At 39.9% G+C, this 21,966-nt stretch overlaps 1 protein-coding gene across 11 annotated transcripts in view; it reads right to left on the bottom strand.

Moving 5' to 3' along the window:
- ABLIM1 (actin binding LIM protein 1) overlaps nt 1-21,966 on the bottom strand; it is a 189,960-nt gene that overhangs the window by 92,256 nt on the left and 75,738 nt on the right. For all 11 annotated transcript variants that reach the window (XM_082764171.1, XM_082764169.1, XM_082764173.1 and 8 more), the window contains one exon: nt 11,312-11,446. In XM_082764171.1, the coding sequence (XP_082620297.1) occupies nt 11,312-11,446 (135 nt within the window). Of the gene's footprint in view, nt 1-11,311; nt 11,447-21,966 lie in introns of those variants that run through there.

Here is a 21,966-nt window from a genome sequence, read left to right as displayed (position 1 = left end):
AAATACTTTTTAAAATTATTTTAGACAAGTGGTAGATGTGGACACATTCTTAGGGGAAATTGCTAAACAGGGCCTACCTTCTAAGATAGGTTTTGCATTGTATTTACTCCTGGTTATCACCAAATTACAGATTCACTAGGAACAGGATGCTCATGACTTTTTGTTTTCATGACAATACGTGTGTGAAGAACCTGCTCACTTCAGCACATCTTTGGCACACCACTGGACCTTGTGGGAGTTTGCCTCAAATCACCTGAAGCACTTGCATGAATGCTTCTAACACAGGAAGGAAGAGGTTAAGCCTCTGCCCAACATCAAGCAAATCACTTATTTCCCTGCAACACCACCAAGCAGGCTTTGCAGATGGAGGCAGTTTTACTGTGGCAGTATCAGGCTGCAGCTGAATTTATGCTCCTTGCTGAAAGGCAAGGCTGTCTTACGTCTTCGTTCAGGGTCAGCACACTGCTATCTCACTAACCCTGCCAAAATCTCTGTGTGGGGCCACACTGTAATCTGTGAATGAACCTATTTGTTTGGAGCTAGCTTGGAGAACAGTTTTTTCATGCTATGTAGACAGCCTCCCTACTCCACAGGTTCAGTTAACAGTGGTGTATGAGTCTTTCAGATTAACCTAACGTTTTAGAGAGAAGATCATAGCAATATTGATTCTGACAGCAACAACAACATAAAAGACCACAACTACACAGCAAGGAAGTAACGGGTGCAGTCACTTGCTTAGTTCCTCGTGGAATACAGTGCTGTAGAAATCAAGATAAATCAGATGGTCATGAAAAAATAATACATCTGACAGAAAAATTCTATGCAGTACCTGGACTAGCGGGGATTTCCCCAGAGGCATTCATTGATTTTAGGCCACGAAAGCAGTCAGGAAAAATTCTTTCTTGTAAGGGCATATGGAAGAGACTTAGGAAGGAATAAGGTAAGACTGCATTATCTTCTTTTTGCCTGGAAATCAGACAACCTTTTTGACCCCAAGTCATGAACAGGGTGATACTACCCACTCTGTGGCCTGGTCTGCAAAGCCACAGCACAGCCTGAACTGGGATTTTCATCTATTTTCCCAGCTAAAACTATTCCAGGGCTGTTCAACCCTGGAACCTGCCCACAGGTCTCTAATTCACTTGCCCAAGGAAGATAGAGTTTGTACCAATGCAATCCTGCTTTCACTTCAGGTATAGGAGATGAGGAAAAGATACGATTTCATAAATACAACAGATTTTACTATTTTATACACTATCACACATTTTTCCCCTCAGGCATGTGCTTTCTTATAAGAAGCTTTCATGTTGCTGCTTCTTTTTGAACCAATGACTATTTCAGGAATGTTGTGTGGTTTTGATTAACTCCTCCATTCCCCAGATAACACTGAGCTGTCCCACCTTCACTGCATCAATACTTTTTGCATTGCTTTAAAAAGTACATCTGAAATGTTCAGGGTAAACCATCAGTATTTAGTTACACACAAATACTGTGAGAAGGCTGCAGTAAAGATGGTCAAGCATTAAAAATCTAGCCACATCTCCACTATCTATAATTTATGATACGTGCAGCCAAACCATATGACAGCATAGTGGATCTTGAATATGGCAAATGGGAATAAAGAGTGTTAACCATCTGTATTTTGCACAAAGTCATTTCCCAAGAACTGTTATTGCCTTTGAGTGGCTAATCTGCATTGGTTGTGTGTTGGTCTTTTACACACTGTATTCCCTGTACTTCATGGATTAAATAACACTGCACTTGAATATGAAATTGTAGCTACATACAATGCTAGTTGTGTACTACTTTACTGGGAAAAATAAGTGTATTTATTAAAGGGTGAGAGACCAGTCGATGATTTCTGTGAGCTGGCAGTTTTTCACTATTAAATGCTTATTCACCAGGAACCTGTTTTGCTGTAAGAAAATATTCATAGTGCTACGTTGGCATTTTTGGTCAACTTAAGAGGCAGAAAGCAATCCATCCCCAAACAGCCAACTCCTAGGAAGGGAAGGTAACACAAGAGATAGGAGACTGAATTTTACAATTCTTCTTTAGTTTGGACTGAACCAAGGACTTGAACCTGAATCTAAAATACAAAAGTAGCACCGAAAATATTAGACTGTTTACTTCATGTGTTTTTTTTTGTTTGGTTGGTTGGTTTTTTGAAGTCCTCTTTATAGACCTCTGTGGGAAAGCATAAATACGAGCTGCTAGATAACTTTTTAAAAGGACATGCATATGGCAGCTCCCAGGCATTTTTAAATGTTATTGTAACAGTAATTAATAGAATACTAATAAATATCACATGCTAAAATGCAAGTTGGAATTTAAGAAGCATCAGTACTAGCATTCTTCCAGTTTCCCATTTCTGCATAGACCAGTGTTAATATTTATATGCAAACAAATACCATTTCACGGTGGCATTAAACCCACAAGCAGCTAATACTCAATTATCAGTGACTGAGGAGAGTGACAAAGAGCTACGGTTAAAGCTCTATTATAATGCTCCAAAAAATGTTCTAAACTGGTTTTCAGGTACACCTCCAGAAAAAAAAAAAAAAAAAAAAAAAAAAAAAAAAAAAACACTTTTTAATTCTTGCATTTTTTTTCTCCTGATTTCCATTTTGTTTCAAATACTCTTTCCAAGTTAACATTACAACATTATGTAACCATATCAGGCAGAAAACAATGTGATCTCCACACCACAGGTAAGGTAAGACCTTAAGACTTACCTTGTTTTGGGGGCTACCAAGACTTTTTCCACTGGACATCCAGAAGCAAAGCATAAGCATATTTACAATAGGTTTGTTCTGCTTTAATGCCTAGATGTTGTTAGGGATTAATTCAGTATTCAGACTGCCAGATCCTGTGGTTACGTTGCATGGACTGGAGTACTGGTATGGAATGCCCCATACTGGATGCTTCAGAAGGTGCTAAATGTCACGAGGAGTTATGGAGTGCTCATGTGTCTACATGAAAGTTTCTTCCTAACCTCCTTTAGTTTGTATTTTAGCTTGTAGCTTTAAAGCCCAAGTCTACATATATTTTGGCCTCAAGTTGAAGGCAGTCTCACTACTGCCTCAGAAGCCTTATATTTAACTTTCTGGCTCTTCACTGTGGCTCCCAGTTCTACCACTGAGTCACTTTCTGAAGAACTCACTTAGTCATCACGGCTGGTATAATAAGGTAGGATGATGAAGTAACTTTCCGTGCAACCTGTGTTCTTCTGACAATCCATCTTCACTGCATCCTACAAAGGGCTGTGGCAGATGCATCATTGTTTGCAAAAACCTCTACAAACTTTGAATCAAAGAGTTCATACTCTCAATTATTAAGCTTCATCCTTTTTGCTTGGGGGAAAAAAGGATGAAAATGGGGGATAAAATTATTTGGAGAGTGTTACAAAGGCAGGTAATGACTGTTCTAAACAAGATGTTCCCCCAATTACCCTTTTCCTTACAAAATCACCTTTCCAGTCAATCTCTTATTGTTTTTGCCAGTCACTGAGAGCAAGTTAAATTCTCTCTTACTGGCAAGTCATGAATGCAGACACAAGGAGAACTGTTTAGTATGTGAACCACCAGCAGATTCATCATCTTTGGCTTCTTCACAGCAGGAAGCACAAACCAATCTGCAAGAATTAAAGACAAGTTCTGGCAACCCCATATTATGATGGATTTTCACAGGCAATTTAGCACGTGTTCCTATCACTAATCAGCTTTAAGCTACACGGACCAAACAAGGGTCACCCAGACTGTTAACATCCATTGGTTGGAAAAATGCTGTTCCAACAGGCTGCTTTCACTTGTAGTCAGAGATGGAATCAGAAGAGATAAACATGATAGAATCCACACTTGGTGTACAACTTTGTATACAAAGAAGGGACTTTAACAGCTTTTTTCTTCTTGCAACTGTGCAGAAGTAATGTTTCTGACCACAAATCCCCTCAAGCTTAAAAACATTGCATTAACACGCATATTTACAACCACTGTAAAAATACCACAGAAAAGATGAACTGATTGTCATAGACTTTCTTTTAAATGAACACAATCTGCCCAACATTGTTCATGCCACATACAGTAGAGGCAACGAAGCGAAACCCACTGAGTTCAATATATAAGTACAATAAATCCCAGTGGTGTGATGTAGGCAATAACTGTGATACAAGTATCATGTCATAAAACAACAAAAAATAAATCCACAGTGATGACAGTTAATAGGAAACATAAAAGTATTTTCCTTTTTTTTTTTTTTTTTCCTGTGCTGAAGGGAAAACACTTCAAGAGAATTAATTAGTGTAGCCAGTAATGATTATTAAATCCTGCTTGAAAAGGTGAAAAAGAAGAAGTGTTTTGTAAGCATCCACCACATGGAAATATTCTACCACCAACAGTTCTCCATGAGAAAAACATTTCCCCAAGACCCTTCCTGCTTGATATGATGATGGAAGGAATTCCTTTTTGCATGACCAGAGCCTCCCTTCTGAAACAGAAGATGAAGACACAGGGGGGCATTTCTACTCCCTGACATATTACAAAAACAGACACACACACACACACACACAAAAAAAAAAAAAAAAAAAAAAAAAAATCAGCATCAACAACTTATCTTCAACAGCTCCTGGACAACACCAGACTTAGTTTCTGTTTTCTGTGTACCAAAGGCTCTCATATTCCAGTGATATGATCCTGCCTCTCTTGTGAAAGGAATGAGTTGGAATGCCCTTGTGCTGCTGCTGTACAGGCTGCTCTTTCTTTCTTCAGCTATAATGGAGCCTCTTCTTCGCATTTGTGGATCACAGGACTGGAGCCTGCCTCAGTGCTGCAGTCAGCTCTCAAAGCCTCAGAGCTGCAAGTGCAAGCCCAGGCTATTAAGACAAAATATAGTTGCTCAAGAGCAATCCAATTGCCTGTGATCTCCAAGGAACAGGATCATTCCTAAGCTGAATCACTTCCAAGCTTTAAGAGAGCTGATGAAAATGAGAAGATCAGAGTTGTTCAAAGTGAACAGAAGCATGATTTGATCCTAGCATTATGTAGGATTTTCATAGTTATTGTCAGAGACAGTTAAAAAAAAGCAGGCCTTTTGTAAAATAACTCCACATAGATTTTAAGTGAAAATTGTTTAAAAATTGAAGAAACAAAACCACAAGAGCAGACTCCATGAGCTCAATTTGATGAAATGAATGCTATTCATTAAGAATGTCTAATGATCTGCTTTGTCATCGTGCATTAAATAAGGTGCAAATTCAATTTCCTGTTCTGTTTTTTCTTTCTTGCATTTCTTATCTTCATAGAATAATGATACTGTTCTCAAACAGGTAAAGATTCATATAATCTCTATTTCTTAAGGCATAATGGATTTTGTGTTTAAAGGCATAAAGGAATTTGACAGTATCAGTTTATGTTTATCATTTATATCTAAACAAATACACAAAAATATGTTTCAGGGTAGGGGGTGTTTTTTTGTGTTTTGTTTTTATTGTTGTTGTTGTTTGTTTGTTTGTTCATTTGTTTGTTTTGCCTAAGAGCTTAAAAAATCCTATATTGATAAAAACAAGGTTCATGTTATAGTTTCAAGTTTCCACATTTCAAATGAAGTATTTCTCTAACTTTGTTTCATTCCTCTTATCAGCACTTTTCTTGATGGCATAACCTTCAGTTTCACGAGCCATTTAAGGAATGAATATACGTCAAAGTGCACATCAACAGAAGATGAGATTGGTACGTCTCAGCAGCCATGTTTAGGCACTACCATTACAGAAAGATACCCAGGCACTATTAAGAACCTGCACACAGCATTTTGCAAAAGCTGTAAAGGATAACTTGATAACATGATAAATTTTTGTCACACTCCTGCTGCTGGAGATTTTCTTTGCCGTACACTGATGTCAGACACGTTTTGAGCGGAGCTATTCAGAACTGTGTCCAGTTCTCCCAGTGGTTCTGGAATCTTTTCTCCTTTCAACAGAGTGATTTTAGAAACAACCCTGGGAAGTCAGAAGAGCTTTACCTATACATAACAAATACAGGTGAACTGCTTCATTAGCAGTTCACCACCTTGGCTGAAAGAAAGGTTGAGCAGCTAAAACACTTCCTGAGCAAAAGATGGAAATGCATTTCTCCCCTTCTCCCCTAACTAGGTCTGGGACAAGCATTCACTAGCCTCCAGCCGTGCCTTTCACCTGTTTCCCTGAAAAACCTTGACGCTCTGGTTTGAATGTCCTGCCTATACAACTACTTAGTGCCAACTGTCTTTATGACACAAATATTTCCCAGTGGGGTACCTTGAAACATCTAAGCATCTAATGCAAGCATTCATTGAGCAGAAACCACTGAGCTCTGAGTTTTAATTTAATCAACTTCCCAATCAAAGCTGTGGCACTGCCTAAGTGCAAATAAGTCAGCATTCTTTGGTTTTCTGCTTAACACTGAAAATACAAGCACCAATCCCACACAGGAGAAACTTTCCTGTCTGAGCCTGACGTGCACGTATATTTCAGTCTTTCTGGCACTCTAACAGGCAATAGCTAGCACTCAAGCTCAACAGCAAGTAAACAACCACCATATATGTGACAATGTGACAGCTTTCCAAGATATCACTATTTTGTGCACCAGGATGGAAACAACAGCAAAAATCATTCAGCCATTTAAAACACCTTTCACATTAGACTAAGCACTAGGTGGAGATCAAAGTCATGTGTGGGTCTGTGGGAAATGAACCTTGAAGAAAATGCAGTCAGTGGAAAAATGTCAAAGTTTAGCCTTAGATTGCCTGGCTCTACCTATTTGGATGAGAGATTTCTAAAAAAAATGAGCAAAACAAGGATGTAAGAATGTAAAAAATCCGTAAAGTTATGAAGAAGCCAGGCGAATGAACTTGGTAATCCTTGTGGGACCCTTTCAACTAAGGATATTCTATGATTCTGCAAAGGATACATTGACAACAAACCCAAGTGACTTTCCCCATTCTCTTAAGGATGCTGTGTGCCACTCACCAAGCACCTGTAAAGCATCCTGCTGGCCTCCTGTCTTCAAAGGGATCCAGTCGCTTATTAAAATCTGACATGGCATCTGTCAGATTTCATAAACATCAGCCAAGAAGTGCAATTAGTTTCATTTCCTGTCAAACGTTTGGTCACTGAAGGGGACCAAAGGGACCTCGGGCCCAACTAAACTGACATTAACATTTCTTGCCCCCCTTCCATGGGACTTTCTACCGTGGATAAATGACGCAGAGTTGCTGCAGCTGTTTGAGATAACAAGTCAGGTCCAAAAAGTCATGACCATCCAAACCAGGATGTTATAAACTTTCTGTTCTCTTTGTATACTGCTGCAAAAGCATTTCCAGTTCATATTTCCCAGTGCTTTCTATTTTAATGACCAGAAATGCCCTTTTGTTTAAACGAAAGCTGAGGCACTCAGGTTTTAGGAAAAAAATTAAAATACGAAAACTGAGAATGACTTAATGAGGTTGAAGGCTGTTTCTGTAAGTAAGCTGAAGAGAGGAGTTCACAAGCAGGCAAGCAGAACCACAGTGTCTGCAGAGTTTTTTATATAAAGGCGTCTCTGGTTCAGTGATTCATAGCTTTGAGGGACCTTGTGCAATTTCCTGAGGCTCAGGAAGGAGCACTTTGTATCCATCAGCCACGTTACCTGGTCCGCTGCTCAGTCCCTGAGCAGCATTTGTGGAAATGCAGATATCTCTGCACACAGCGCACTGGCTATCTGCTACAAGCGGATCCTCATGTTTAGACTTGCCACGCACTGACACTGACCTATTAATAGTTCCCACTGCCCCGCAGTCACATTGCAGCCTCCTCCTGCCGCCACCGAAGGAATCTGATGACAGATCAAAGGTCAAAGAACTAATGATTTAAACCACATTCCAGGCTGTTGATACAGTGTCTGCTTACGTGACCCTAACTGCTTCCCTGTCCTTCAAGGGAGGAATATCCAGTTCAAAGTCAAAGATTACAGAGCATCCCAAAATCTAAACTTAGGAGCCCTCCCCCGTTAAACTCTTTGAACTACAGATGACAGAGCCTTGTAAAAGTCATCCCATAGACAAAACAGATGCGTGCCTGGAACCTGAACATGCCATAAAGGATGCTGCAAGTGCGTTTTGATGTAGGCTTTCCTAAACAACCCGCAAAAACATCTAACTCAAAAGAAGAGAGTTAGCACGTTTGTTCTGTAATTAAGAAACCATTTTTACACTAATTTCTAGCAATGTTTTAACAGAAGCTACAAGTTGCTTCTCCATGGGAGACCTGGGCTTGTGGAATGCTTCCTGAATGCCAAGACTTGGCTTTGTCTCATAATTAGCAGGAGTACTAGCTGGTAATTGCTGTTTGATATCTGACACTGCCATTTCACATAGAACGTTCAAACGCAGTGAAACATTTCCACCTGGCACAGCCCAGTCAAATTGTGGACATTTATGACATTTAGTAGGAACTAGAAAACTTGAGGACACTACCCATATCCACGCAGCAGGATTACTCATTTATAAGGTGGCTGTCTTTTTTTCTTTTTTTTTTTTTTTCTTTTTATTATTGTTTAGACTACTAAATGGAAGCTTGTTTTCCAATTTATATTCAACATCAAGAATAGGGACACTGTCCACTATCTGAATGCCCCTAATAATACATTACCTGGTTAAGGGAACACAGCCTGTCTCTCTACATGAGCCAAAAATCAAGCATTGTAAACTTTTACCTTGTTACTAGCAAATCTTAAAGCTGGTTTTATTATTTTGGCTGTATTGAAACTAGCATTTCCCTCTAACCCAAAAGATGAATCACAGGCTTATTATTAAGTCTCATTATAGCAATTTTTCTAGCCTCAGAGTTTCCTCTCTTGGTACTTGCAGTAGGGTAAAATGAACTACTTCTACTGCCAATGACAAAAAAAAAATATCAGTTCATATCAGATGACAACTTAAACTGATACTAAAATCTCTGCTAGTGCACAACGTAATTTATGCCCTGATCCCACACACATTTACATAAGTAACAGACACTGCAGTGTATAGTCTTAGTTTTCCAAATAAGTTACTGACATGCATTGAAGTTTACAATAATTTATTTTTTTTACTTCTTTACATGCCAATAATTCATTCTTGATCTTGTTCATGCTTATTAAAGACAAAAAGTAATAAAAATGAGGTCTCTAGCACAGTCTCCTCTCCCTCCAACCTTCACCTCTCAGCCTCCCTCCTTTCCACCTGCTGCTTCCATTGCCAGGTTACCATTAACACTTTGGTTAGAGAGCAGTGTGCTCTTGGTAACATATAAACTAAAACCTGTTTATTATAATTGGAGGCTAATGCACAAGGCAAAACAGAATCCAATTAAGCCTCTATTTGTAACACAGAATGGTAATTCCTTAGCAAGATGAGTGACTTTGTTATAACACTGCAAAATGCAACTGCTCTGCATCCTGCTGCTAGAGTTACACTCCTAAACGTTTCTTACCATCCCCCGTCCATCATGCCCTTGTTAACTCCAGCTCCAAGTCAGCTGCTGGCTGCCTGAGATTCCTTGCCTATCAGGAGTCCTGAGGAGCTCGCCTTCTGGGGCACAAGGCACACCATTTTCAGCTCTGTTCCTTTATCAGCTCTTATGCAGAGCTACAAATAGAAGCAGCCAGCCTTGCTGGGCAGATAGGACAAAGTGGTATGCATTTGGTTCTCAGTGGGCATGGAATCACTGCTAGCTACGCCTTATCTTGGGGGCATGTAAACACACTGATTGGTAGAGGTTTTCCTTGCCGCCTTTGTCAAGGAGCAGTTTTACTGTCTCTTTTTACCAAGACTGATTCCAGAGATGGACACAGCACCAGACTACTGGGCATGAGAACCGCCTGATCACGTTACGGGACATGGAGCATGTCCTGGGCTGGCCAGCGCAGCACAGAGGTTTAAGCCCCTGTTTCCTGCAGTGCAGCACCCAACGCTGGCACACATGGCGAGCAGTCACAGTGTGCCTACGTGCCTCTGACACAACCTAGGAAGCAGGATTACAATCACATCAAACCCACTTAACAGCAGGCTGTAAACAGCATTGTGAGCATGGACAGCAACGACAAAAAGGAATCCCATATACAGCAGACTAAAAATGGTCACACTGAAACCCTGCTACAGTACGACTACTGGGACAGCTTTATGAGGAAATGTTTTTGTTTGGTTGGTTGTTTGTTTTTTTGTTTCCTCATCTTCACTAGACTATCAGAATAAGTCTAGAAGTAAAAGCCTAAACATTTTCAGCAGGTGTCTGTCTGTTCAGTCATACGAGCTTGTTCAAGGCTTTCACACTGTAAATGTATGAGCTGAAATCTCAAGAGCAAATATTGCTATGCACAAAGAAGAAAGACAACTAAACTGCCTATAGATGCAGCTGATGCATTCTGCTCTCAGTATGAGTTGTTGTTTCCTCTGGCTTAAAAGCAAACTGCCTAAAGTGAGAGGGTCTAACTTTACCTTCTGTAGTGGAGCCACGTTAAATTAAAAACCCATTAGACTAAGAGGAAAAATGCTTACTCTAACATCTGTGTCCCACTTGTATGAACCATATGGTCAGCCAATATGCAATATGAGTAAATTACTATACAGTTTAAACAAAAAAAAATGTATTCACTTAAATATCAGAAGTCAACAACAAGCTCTGAAGCTCAGGTAAAAACAGAACTTGGAACTACCTCCTCCATATGCCACTTTTTTTCCTTCTAAGTGAAAGACACAAACACAAAAAAGACAACACTTGCTGGCAAACCCAACTAATAAGCCATAGACTGAATGAGAGTTAGTGGGAGCCTTAGAGGTAGTAGGAGACCAAAATGAAAATCAAGGCCACAAAAAAAAAAAAAAAAAAAAAAAAAAAAAAAAAAAAAAAAGTGGACCCTGGAAAAAGAAGTAGAGGCCTAGCAGTACTGAGAGACCAGGAAAAAAAAATGGAGACAGAATTAGTGGGGGGCCAAAATCAAGTATGAGAACATTTTGAGTTCTCATACTTGAGCAGTGCTAAGTTTATCCCCCCTCCTCATGAATCAAATATCCAATATAATCTTTTCAATTACACTGTTTGCACATTGAATTTGTTCTGTGTGGCGTTGATCACCTTGCTGCTTGTATGTGGGTGATTCAGCCCTTTTACTATCCATTCATTACCTTCCCCACCCACAAATCCTTGACATATTGAGCAAGAGGAATATCCTGCAGATTGCAGGAAGCTTTATGTCTCATAACTGCTTCAAGGTATATTTTCATAAACTGACTCATTTCTAACAGGTGATCATCAAGGTCTTACCTTTGCAGGTGAAGCATTTGATGTGAAAGTGTCTGGCCTGAACACGGAGTACTTCACCTTTACATGGCTCTCCACATTTATGGCAGTGGATGACTGGCTTTTCCGATGGGTGGTGAGGCTCTTGAGGATGGGCCACTGTAAAACAAACAAATATGATTTAAACCTAAAGAATTTCTGCTATACATAAATCTGTATTCCCAGTAACTTCTCATCACAAGTTCATCCCATCACATTTCACACTCATCAAAAAAGTCACAACCATTTAAAAAAAATATAGTCTTTTCATAAAACAGTAGTTTAAGCCACCCTTATCCACTACCTCTTTCCAATGAGTCTGCCATGGACATGTGAAGACGAGGAAAAATTCCCTCCGCAGTTTTGACACCACAAAATGTTTCAGAGTCCATAAGCTTTTCTTTCCAAGAACATGAACACATGTAATTCATTCAACAAACACACAAGGCAGGAAGAACTGGACTATTTTAATACAAAAATAAAGAATACAATCCAAGAAAAAGAAGGAAAGGAAAGCAATTCCAAGTCATGTTTTGGGAAAAAAAAAGATGAATGAGGTGGCTTGACTTTGCGTGCAAATGGCTATAATAAAACTGCAGCCCTCTCAACTTTGCTCTAGTACATACAGGGAAAGCACTTCTATAGAGAATAGAAGCCAAGTTTATTTGTTTCCTGCAGAAACAACTATCTCATGCAAATTAGAGATATTATGAGTAGACAGAAATGCCCAAAGCATATGCAATAGTCAGGGTGACAAAATTCCAGGTACTGGGAAATCAGCAATCCCTTAGCAGAGCTTGGGCAGGAACAGGAAAGGTTTGTGTCAGCTTTGTTGTATATTTCATTGCGGTAATAAAAGTTTTATTGCTCCACATTTGGCTTCTGTAAAGCAATGTTTAACTTTTTCTTCAGATGTGCCTTGTGTCAGCCCGGGGATCCAACAGCAATGCGCGGGTGTAAGGTAGAACAAAAATGTGTCTCAGCTGGACTGTGTGAAGTGGAAAGTGTTACCCAGAATGTTCCCAAACAAAACTCTGTTCCCTCAAATCCTCCTCCTAAATCCCATTTTAGCAGCAGTAAGCTGTCCTAATGCTGCTCCCAAAGTACTGATACTTATCATTGATACTTATCAGAACATTGCCAAGATAATGTGCATCTCTTCACCCCATCTCTCTCTTCCTGCCATTCCTGCCCTGCTTTTCTTGGACTGACTGCTGATAGACCCATATAATTTTCACTGTCGCTGGCAATCGTATTGATTATTTTAGCTCAGCATTTTCTGGAGCTCTCTTTTCCTTTCCTGATCAGCTCCTGACATCTCCCCAACCAGGATAATGCTTTTTTTCCAGGTTAGTGCTTATGCAGCAAGAGAACACATACCTTGCCCATATTTGCTGTACCAGTTTCCTCTCCTTTCTCAATGAAAAAGAAACTATGGTTTCTTTCTCTATGAAAGAAACCTATCACTTCATCAAGTTCTTGTACATTACTGTCCTTTATAAATGCCTTTGTTAAGAAATATATTGCTGTAACTGTATGAGATATAGTAAGTACAAGATCAATAATAAAAAAAGGACTTAAGGGGAGCAACAGCATGCAGAATAGAGAATAACACATATTTCAAGCAATAATTTCTGCTGTAATTTCAGCCAAGCTAAGATGGCAGCTGCTGTTTTGTTTTCTCCCCAATCTCCTAAAAGCCTTCAAAGCAAATGGCTGAATTCCTCTACTCAAATACCAAGTTGTGAATACCTCCTCTTCTGGTAGCCTCACTTCAATTATTTCCCTCGATTCAGTCCAGAATCAGAGTGCAGTTGGCAATGCCGACCAATGTTTTAATTAGCAGTTCCATCTAAATAAGATCCCAGTAAATGCCTTGCCTTGAGTGAACCTCATCTAATAGGCTGCAATACAAAACTATTTCTGGAACAGAAGTTATTATTCTTCCAAACAAGACTATTAACGATTAACTTGTAACCAAGGAAACACACAGTTTATGCAATATGAGGAAAAAAAAAAAAAAAACACCAAAAAACAGAGAGAGACAAGCAGGGGGCTAGCAAAGGAAATTATTATGAGGAAAATTCCCTTTCTGATCCAGACAGCCCAAGGTGGGCCTGGAGCCAACTGAAGAAAAGGTATCAGAGCAGATTTTTTAAAGTTGCTCAAAGGAGGATCTGAACTGAGGATTTGGGCAAGTGGTATCTAGGACTTGCATGGTGCAGATTGAAATCTGTACCTGCAATGTTCTGCTCACAGACTTGTGTGGAGGATACCCTAGCACACCCTGCGTGCCAGCACTCAGACCTTCTGGTATTGATCTGAAAGACAAGTTTTTGCTCTTTATTGGGAGTAAGTAAATGTGTTCAAGACTGGTCTGACGATGCAACTTCAAGTTCTGCCTTTACAGCCCTTTAATGAATACAAATGCTGTTAGTTGCTATTTCCAGACCGATCTCTTTAGTGAAGCTAATTATGTCACTTGTCTTACTGGCCTCAAATTGGAAATGTAGGTCAAGATTTGAGTAATTGACTTGTTCTCTTGCAAGGAATTGCTTGCAAGCTTTTTTTCTCTGGGCATATGCAACACACAGAAGGCAGAGTCAACCCTTTATAGGCATCAGCAAGGGAACAGTGCTTACATGTATGAGTGAGACCAGCATCAGAACAGGGAGTTAAAGAAAGACTAATACCTTTACAAGCAATTTATTTCAAGTGTTCCTGACTGAAGTCCAACCAGCTTACTGGCCATATAAATAGTGAGCTGCTTTGGGTCTGAAAACCCAGAGCTAGAAATTAAGAGAGGTGATGGGAGCTCAGAATTCTTCAGCTTGGATTATGGTGGCAGGCCAGACCATCCAAATCTGAAGCAAGTCACAGTCTGCCGCTCAGAAGTCTTAATTACCTTAGTGAATACTTATGTATAAACAGATGAAAATCAATTTTATCTAGAAGGAAACAAGTATTTTCTTTCCATTTACAGTAGCTAGGAGCAAACCTGCGTGATCTGGTTTAGCACACTATGCAGTTTTCTCAGGTTACTCTAAAATTGATTTTGTTCCAATTTAAAAGAACAAAAACTAATAATTTTGAAGGCAAAATGCTCCCAGAGCAACACATTCTTGGCTCAGTACAGCAGCTCACAGTTGTCTTTGTATCATAAGCTGCATACTTTTCTGCAGGGTGTGGAAATGTAAGTCAGGTATTTACCAGCTCTAGCATACTGGTGTGCACTGGTACTTGTCTACATACAAGCCTTGTCAGATGAATTCAAGATGCAATTTTTTTTTTGTCTCTTTAGCCCAACCAGCATAGCATGGCACAGGGATCTGTTAATGCAAGATTAAACACTATGCACTTGACTACCTTACATCAGGAATGTGTAGAAGCCTACTAATAGAAGGGATCATTTTAAACATCTGTTTTTCTGTAAAAAATACAAAAATACCCGAGCTACTAATACATTTTTGTTTTTATTTTTAAAACTGGCCCTAGCTGAACTACTGCAATGTCCACAACTGAACAAACCCCAAGGGGTGCTGGAAGCAGACATACACGTCAAATGGGTGTGAACATTTCTTTTAATATTTCATTTTGTTTTTATTCCTTCAGCACTTTTCAGGAATAACTCTAAAAGCTACAATTCATATAGAAGTCTAAGCTGTAACACTCTAATTTTGCACAGACTAATCACACGAGATCACCAATAAGACTTTCCCTACATTTCAAGTTGCTTTATAGCAATTTTCACTTGCAATGCTGCTGTATCCTGCTTGGACTTTTTATTTTTACCTTTACTGATGAAAAAAAAAAAAAATCTCTGGGCAGAGATGTACACAGAACTCTTCAAGATGAGCTAGGCCGAGACTTCTACTCTTGCTTACAGGACCAGTTTAAATGAATAATTAATAGATAATTAATGCTTTCTTCAGCTCACTTGGGTTTCCAATAAGACAGATCAATGGACTATTAAACATTCCATTTACCCAAAGTAACAAGTATGGACAACTGCAAAGTCTGGACTACTTTTTCTTTTTAATCAAAGAAAGAGAAAAACAACAAAACCTCATTTTTCTGAGGAATAGTCTGTCACTAATCTTGCTTTGTGCTAATCTCACTCCACAGACATATCAGCATAATTTGTGTCATTCTTTACATCCCCTTGTGAATCATGCCATGTTGATTTCATTGCATTTAGCAACTTCACTACATTGATGTAAATTCAATTTCACCAGCCTGGGAGTGCTCGTTTCTGCATTTTACCAAAACATCTCCAAATAATCACAGATTTCCAAAGAAAAAGCAACAATTAAAAAAAGGAGAACAAAACTTTAACAACCCCATGTTCATGACAAGCCTGAAGTAGTTTCTGAACAAAATTAAGGAATTAATTTGCTGTGCAAAGTTTAAATCTGCCCTGTCAGTGCTGCTTTATGTAGAACAGATCATTGTGCGAAGGTTTAATAGCAATTACACATCTTGCTGCCTCAGCCAGAAAAAGAACCTCAGCACCGAGTCCTTCTGAAATGGAAATTACAGGTATTACCTGAAGAGTAACAATTGTTGAATTAAAGAAAACAAGAAAAAAAAATACTGCAGCCTCCCTTCCTGATGATTCTCTCCCTGAGCTTGACCTGAGCACAGAGCTGTTGGGAAACCAGACGAGCTAAGTGACTCTGAGCTGCAGATTGTCCTGGCAAGACTCCACGGCTCTGCTGCAAGCCACAAAATACTTCGGCTTTTTATTGGAAGTCAGAAAGAAGCTTCTGGGAAACGCCTTGCTATGAGCATGCTGCAAAGCAGAGGTTACAGCAAAATATGCTGGCTTCAATTCTGCTCTTAATTGAAGTAAAAAGCAGCTTCGTCTAAATTTAAACATGAGGAGGATATAGGCTAGTGCTGTCTAAAAGGTCCATTTTTTAGTTTTCATATTTGCATGCCTACCTTTGCAGATAAACGTGGGGTTACGCTCAGTCATTCTGACCGTGTTGTAGCAGCTGGGACTCTTCACTTCCTGCTAGGATATACAATTTTTATGATTTCTATCTCCGCAGCCTCTGGAGGGTTTTTGCACACTGAGAACATCCTGCACCCAGAGCAGCGCAGGTGAGGGGACCTTCAGGATTTCACAGCTGTGCCCTTCACATCTTACGGGTGGCTTAATACAGACAGCAAGCTCAGAAATGCGAACTGTGGCAAAAGCTGCTCTGGGATGAAAGGCACCAGAGAAACATGCTCAAGGGGCAGGCCTGCCCCATCACTGCCCTGTGCTCTCATAGTGAAGACAGAAGGCCAGCACAGAGGAGCCTTGAGGTGCTACTGAGATACCTGTTAAAAAGAAGGGTGACAAATACAGCGTCGTTTTGCTTCTCTGCAGATCCAAGTCTTGAATCTCATGTCTGAGAACCCCATCGGCTGAGGAGACCAAATAATGACCAAGACTGAAATCAACCCCCAGCTGCCAGGAGCAGACAGAGCAGGCTCTGTGGTTGCTACCTGCAGGCATGGGACAGGGATCATGGGGAACTGTGGGACACCCTGGCAGGAGACATTCCCTGCAGAGACAGCAGCGAGCTGCGTGCCTACACACGTAGGAAAATGCCTAAGGCAAAATCCTAGACTGCAGCTTGCTTATGCTGTTGCCATTCAAGCTGTACCTGGAGAATCACATTTTAAAACTCGCTTCCTGGAAATTTGTCTTAAAGCTTTTCTAACAGTCTACATATAACCAGAGAAGCCATCTTTAAAGGGGGAAAAATCTTAAGCTCCTATTTGCTATATTTTTTAGATGCTTTCTGGCATTTTTCACAGAAGTATTGTTATTTTGTTATTCCAATTAGCCTGCTACTGAAAACAGAGAAGACCTAAGAACAACTGACACTTTACCTCTGTATCCTATCAAGTTATCACCATAACATTTGCTTCCTCAGCCTCAGCTTTTCAGCTAGAATAAACAAAATACACCAAAGGTATCTATCCTCAAAATAGCATCTCATGGCCAGCCATGGGCTGGATTACAACACATTAATAAACAGATGACTCTCTCTTCACCCCCTGTGCCCCTCAGCTTGGCAGGTAACTACTAAAGCTTTTTCACAACACACTATGAAGAAAATAAGACATCAAATCGCAGCACTTATCCAGCCTAGAAATAGGTTGCATTGCTATCTTCAGAGATCCTTTAAAAGCAAAAATAAGTTATAATGGCATTAATGAGTGGAACTAGTTAACTAGGATGAGAGGCTGGGAGAGTTCACAAGAACAGTTGAGAAAACATTCTAAGGAAAAATATCAAACTCGTAATTTACATGAAAATAGCATGTGAAGATCTTCTTACCAGAAGCCATTTTTAAAAAGACAAAACATACCATTAAAAAAAAAAAAAAAGTTGGTATTTAGGTACTTCCCTAAATATTCATAAGTATGCAAACTGCATAGGTAGAGCTGATGCCACCCAAAGAATGAAATAGAAGGTTTACAGACAAATGCCAAGTAATGATCTAAAACATTAACAACTGCAATTTGGAATCAAAGAGAGAAGAGTCCACTGTTATTTAAATACAAAAAATTGAAAGTTCATGCCACAAACATGCATACGTATAAAAACTGTGGAAGTATCACTGATGCTGTTCTCTATACAAAAGCATCAGAGCCTGTCTACACTAAGCCAGGTACATGTAGCATTGCCTTCATTTGCTGGCCAACACCAAATTTCACCTCCTCTGTCCACACGTGCTTGCCTTGCTCACTTGCCACAAGTTCCTAACAGTGAACACAGAGCATGTTTTTTAGCATTGCCTATACTGCAGAGACAAAAAGACTTGACAAAATTATTCTGCTTGTATTTGTTACATTATAGCATATATGACAACCTGTGTTTAAGAAAAAATAATCCTTTCTCAGAGGAGTTAATGAACAGCTTGTTATTTATGATCAAGTGCTGTTTTAAGTTCAAACAAGAAAAAGCAGTAGGCAGTTTTAAGCCTATTTTCAGTAATGAAAAAGCACTAAACTTACAATGAAGAATGCAGCAAGCTAAGACTTGCTGTGAAACACGATGTTGAAACAAATGTTGACTAAGCTAAGCTAGTCTTTGAATTAAAAATTACATTATTCAACATGATTGTTAACAGATGGGTTACTGCATAGGTAGTTAGCAAACCAGTGATTTTAGTCTGCCATATTTCTATATTAGTAGAGTAATTTTTCACAAAAATAGATTTAGATACAAATTGGGTGATAAAAAGATAGGGAATTCAGACTGCCTAATCTAATATTCTGAGAATACCTTTATTTTTTATCTTCCTCACTTCAGCAAAAAGTTCTCTGCATTTGCTCAACCAACTTACTAAAGGACAGAATTTCAAGATAATCTATTCACCCTTCAAATCTCCTTACCAAAGGGATGGAGGATCACAGTTAGCATATGTTTCTCACATCTAACATCTGCAAGTCCGTAACACAGCAACTGTATCTGCCTGGAAAGTAGTAAGATTATTTTGTTCTGTATATGCCTTCAACACATTGTACACAAAAAGATCAAGATATCTCAGAAGTGTCTTTTTTTTTTTTTTTTTCTCCTCTAGCATAGGATGGGGGTAATTGGAAATTCAAGAGCTCCTCAGAGTACTCTGAGCAACTATTTCATACACATCATTTGACGTCTGAACCAAAATTTTACTCAAAACAATTAATAAACAGAAGTGTCAAATCATTCACTGCAAGTCCTCAAAGATCCTCAAGGCTGCACAAAGCAAATTGCTGAAGATAGCAGAAAAAGCAATGGCTTTTTCCAAACAGCACAGAAATTCCATCTTACTGATGAACAGCATTGACCTGTAACAGCACTCAAACATCAAACAGGGCTCTGAGCTAGCTTAGCGCAATCCACTTATGGATTTTAGGGGACCCCTGCATCGGGACCTGCCGTTACTGCAGTCTGATGTGTGAATGAAAAATGGGGAAAAGCGTGCACAGAAATAGGGCTGTCACAAAGACCTTTCAAAACAGAATCTATAATAAAATGTCCCTCAGTTACCACCAAAAGTCTTCCCATCACGAGTTTCCTTCGAGGCCCTTTGCAGAGACCTGTGCTCAGCCATCGTTCCTCTAGCTAGCACTTGAGGTGGTGGGTAGCAAACAGGTTCTCAAATCTATCAATGCTGCTTCAAAGTGTATTCAGAGAAAAACAAACACAGACTTCTTAGAATAACCTAAACATTTATTGACTCTTGTTTGATGTAGCAGTAATAAAAGATAACCCTCATTGTTCTGCAAGGCTGTGTTTCTACTTGAATCACTTCTTTAATGTAGTATCATTTTAAGATCCTAAACTAACACCAAGTTCCACAATTCTGCCATGCAGATTATATTAACATCTGTGACATCAACCTGGTGCTAACAGCGCTGGGAATTAGGGAATAAATTAGCGAGCTACCCTGGTGACACTGTTTACAGAACCATGCCTATTAGGCTTTTGTACAGTAGAAATCCAACAACATTTTCACTTCTGAACAGGCATTACTTTGTCTGACCCTTATGCTAGCGCTTGCTCCTCGCTTTGCAGCTTTGAGGAGATTCCTCTGCTTTCCAGCTTCTGTTTTCCTGTCAATATGTAATTTAAAACAGCAAATAACATATGTCCCCGAGCTATACAAGGCATATATCATTTCTGGGTGTATAATACTTTATGATTAGCCCATATGAAAGCTAGCATTATTTCTCTCACTGTCACCTCCTACACAACAGTGCAGCTAACTTATACCACAAAAATCATTGCCATTAATGAAATATATGACTTTGCTGCAAATGGAGTCCAACTTTGAGACAACACTGAAGCACTTACTTGGCTTTAAATCCCAGTGATTCAATTAGACTCACAGAGATACTCTGCTGAACAGAATAAGCTTAAGACAAAGCCTAAGTGTTCTTCTCAGACAGATCCCCAGTGAGCCCGAAAGCTATCCAGGCTCGGCGAAGGCAAGGATTAATCATCCTTTTGGGGATACTGACTGTTCTCTAGGTGGAAACCCATGTTTGTTACAAATAATCCTTTTTTAAATTAGTTATGGATTGCCCCCAGAAACAACAAAATCCTGTTCTCTTGTTTCTCCCACACAAAGGATACACCACGTTTTGATTAGTGGAACTTGGTCTTTTTCCCCACTATGCATTCATTTGACACAAAAAGGACCGATTCTGCTACGGTGGCAGGCCCAATTATCACCCTATCCCAACCTACAAGGACTGTCCTATTACATGAGGACACTCATGGGGAGGCCCACGGGCTGTGGTCAAGCCCCGGTGGAGTGCCAGGGTACGACCAAAGGGACGCCCAAAGGCCAGGAGCTGAGCGCGCTGATCAGCTCTGGGCACCCTTGCCTCACCAAAGGCACTGCGTGGGGCCTGGGGCCAGGAGGCCAGGAAGGGGGAAGGAGAAAAGCCAAGGTGTGTTTGTTTAAGTATGAGTTTGTTTGCTCTTATTTTTCAACAGCAGAATCGGAAGTTTGTTAATTGGCGACAAATTAAATTGATCAAAACCCGCCACCAACTCAAAACAGTTTTGTGGGCTTGGGGCTCTCCCTTTATCTCTTCTGGAAGGAGGAATAGCTTAACTGCCTCCATCACTACCTGAACCATGAACTCTCTGGTCTCAGAGTTAATGAATAAAGCCACGAGGCCCTCCCCTCCACCAGCATCAATGGCAGAAGTTCTCCCGCTTCTCGGCACGAAATAGCTGCCACCAGATCTTCGGGGACTGCCTGCTGCAGGCAGCTGGGATGCGAGGAATGCATGGAATGGTGCTGCGGCCATGGGGCCTGGTGGGCCTGCATGGCCTGGCTCGGGACTTGAATGCTCATGCCCCGGTGTGAACTAAGTGCTATTAAAAAATACGCAAAAAGTGCAGCAAACACGCAGTGCCTGAACTGGCATCTCTTTGGTTATTTTTGTTTCTCTCAGTTTCTCTGGCGCTGCACACCAGAGCTGCAACTTGAAATCAAGTATTAGAAATAAATTTGGAAAGAGAAAATAGAGAACAAGCAACACCATAAGTTTGCCAATAAAAACATAGTTCTTTTACAATCATTTTGTCCTAAAAAGCAATAAGATGTTTATAAGATATTTCACATACCACTGGATTTTTGTTTCAAGTGGTAGTAGTTGAAATCCAAGACTAATATTTCTTTGTGATAGCTGTGAAAAGTAAAAGAAACTCTCTGCTCCAAAGGCCCCTAATACAAATAATCAAGGCAGACAAGAGGAATGTTCTTATCCTTATTTTACAGATCAACTAACAAAGCGGGAGATCAAGTTACTTCCCCCGGGGTCACCTTAAGAGTCTAACACAGAACCGTTCTGTAGTTTAGTACCTTAACCACACAAGTATCTCTTTTTTAATTCCTAATGCCACACGTATTTATAAAATGCCTTTTTTGTGGCTTGTACAAAAGTCAGCACATTGACTTCATCAAAACAAAACCCCAAATGCCGAACCCCAAAAGCAAACTGTCAGGCACAAGTAAATTTAACAAAGTCAACCAAAGCAAAGAGAAAAGGAAACTCCCCAATCTTCCCCCAACGAAGTGTGAATGCATAATTTTGTCAAGTGATTCAACAGCAACAAACCTGGAGACTTCCCC

Source organism: Aythya marila (assembly GCF_965140915.1).
Source record: "Aythya marila genome assembly, chromosome: 7".
In the NCBI taxonomy this organism is placed as follows: Eukaryota; Metazoa; Chordata; class Aves; order Anseriformes; family Anatidae; genus Aythya; species Aythya marila.
Note: the sequence above shows the minus strand (reverse complement) of the source record. Positions and strands in the feature narration are given on the sequence as shown.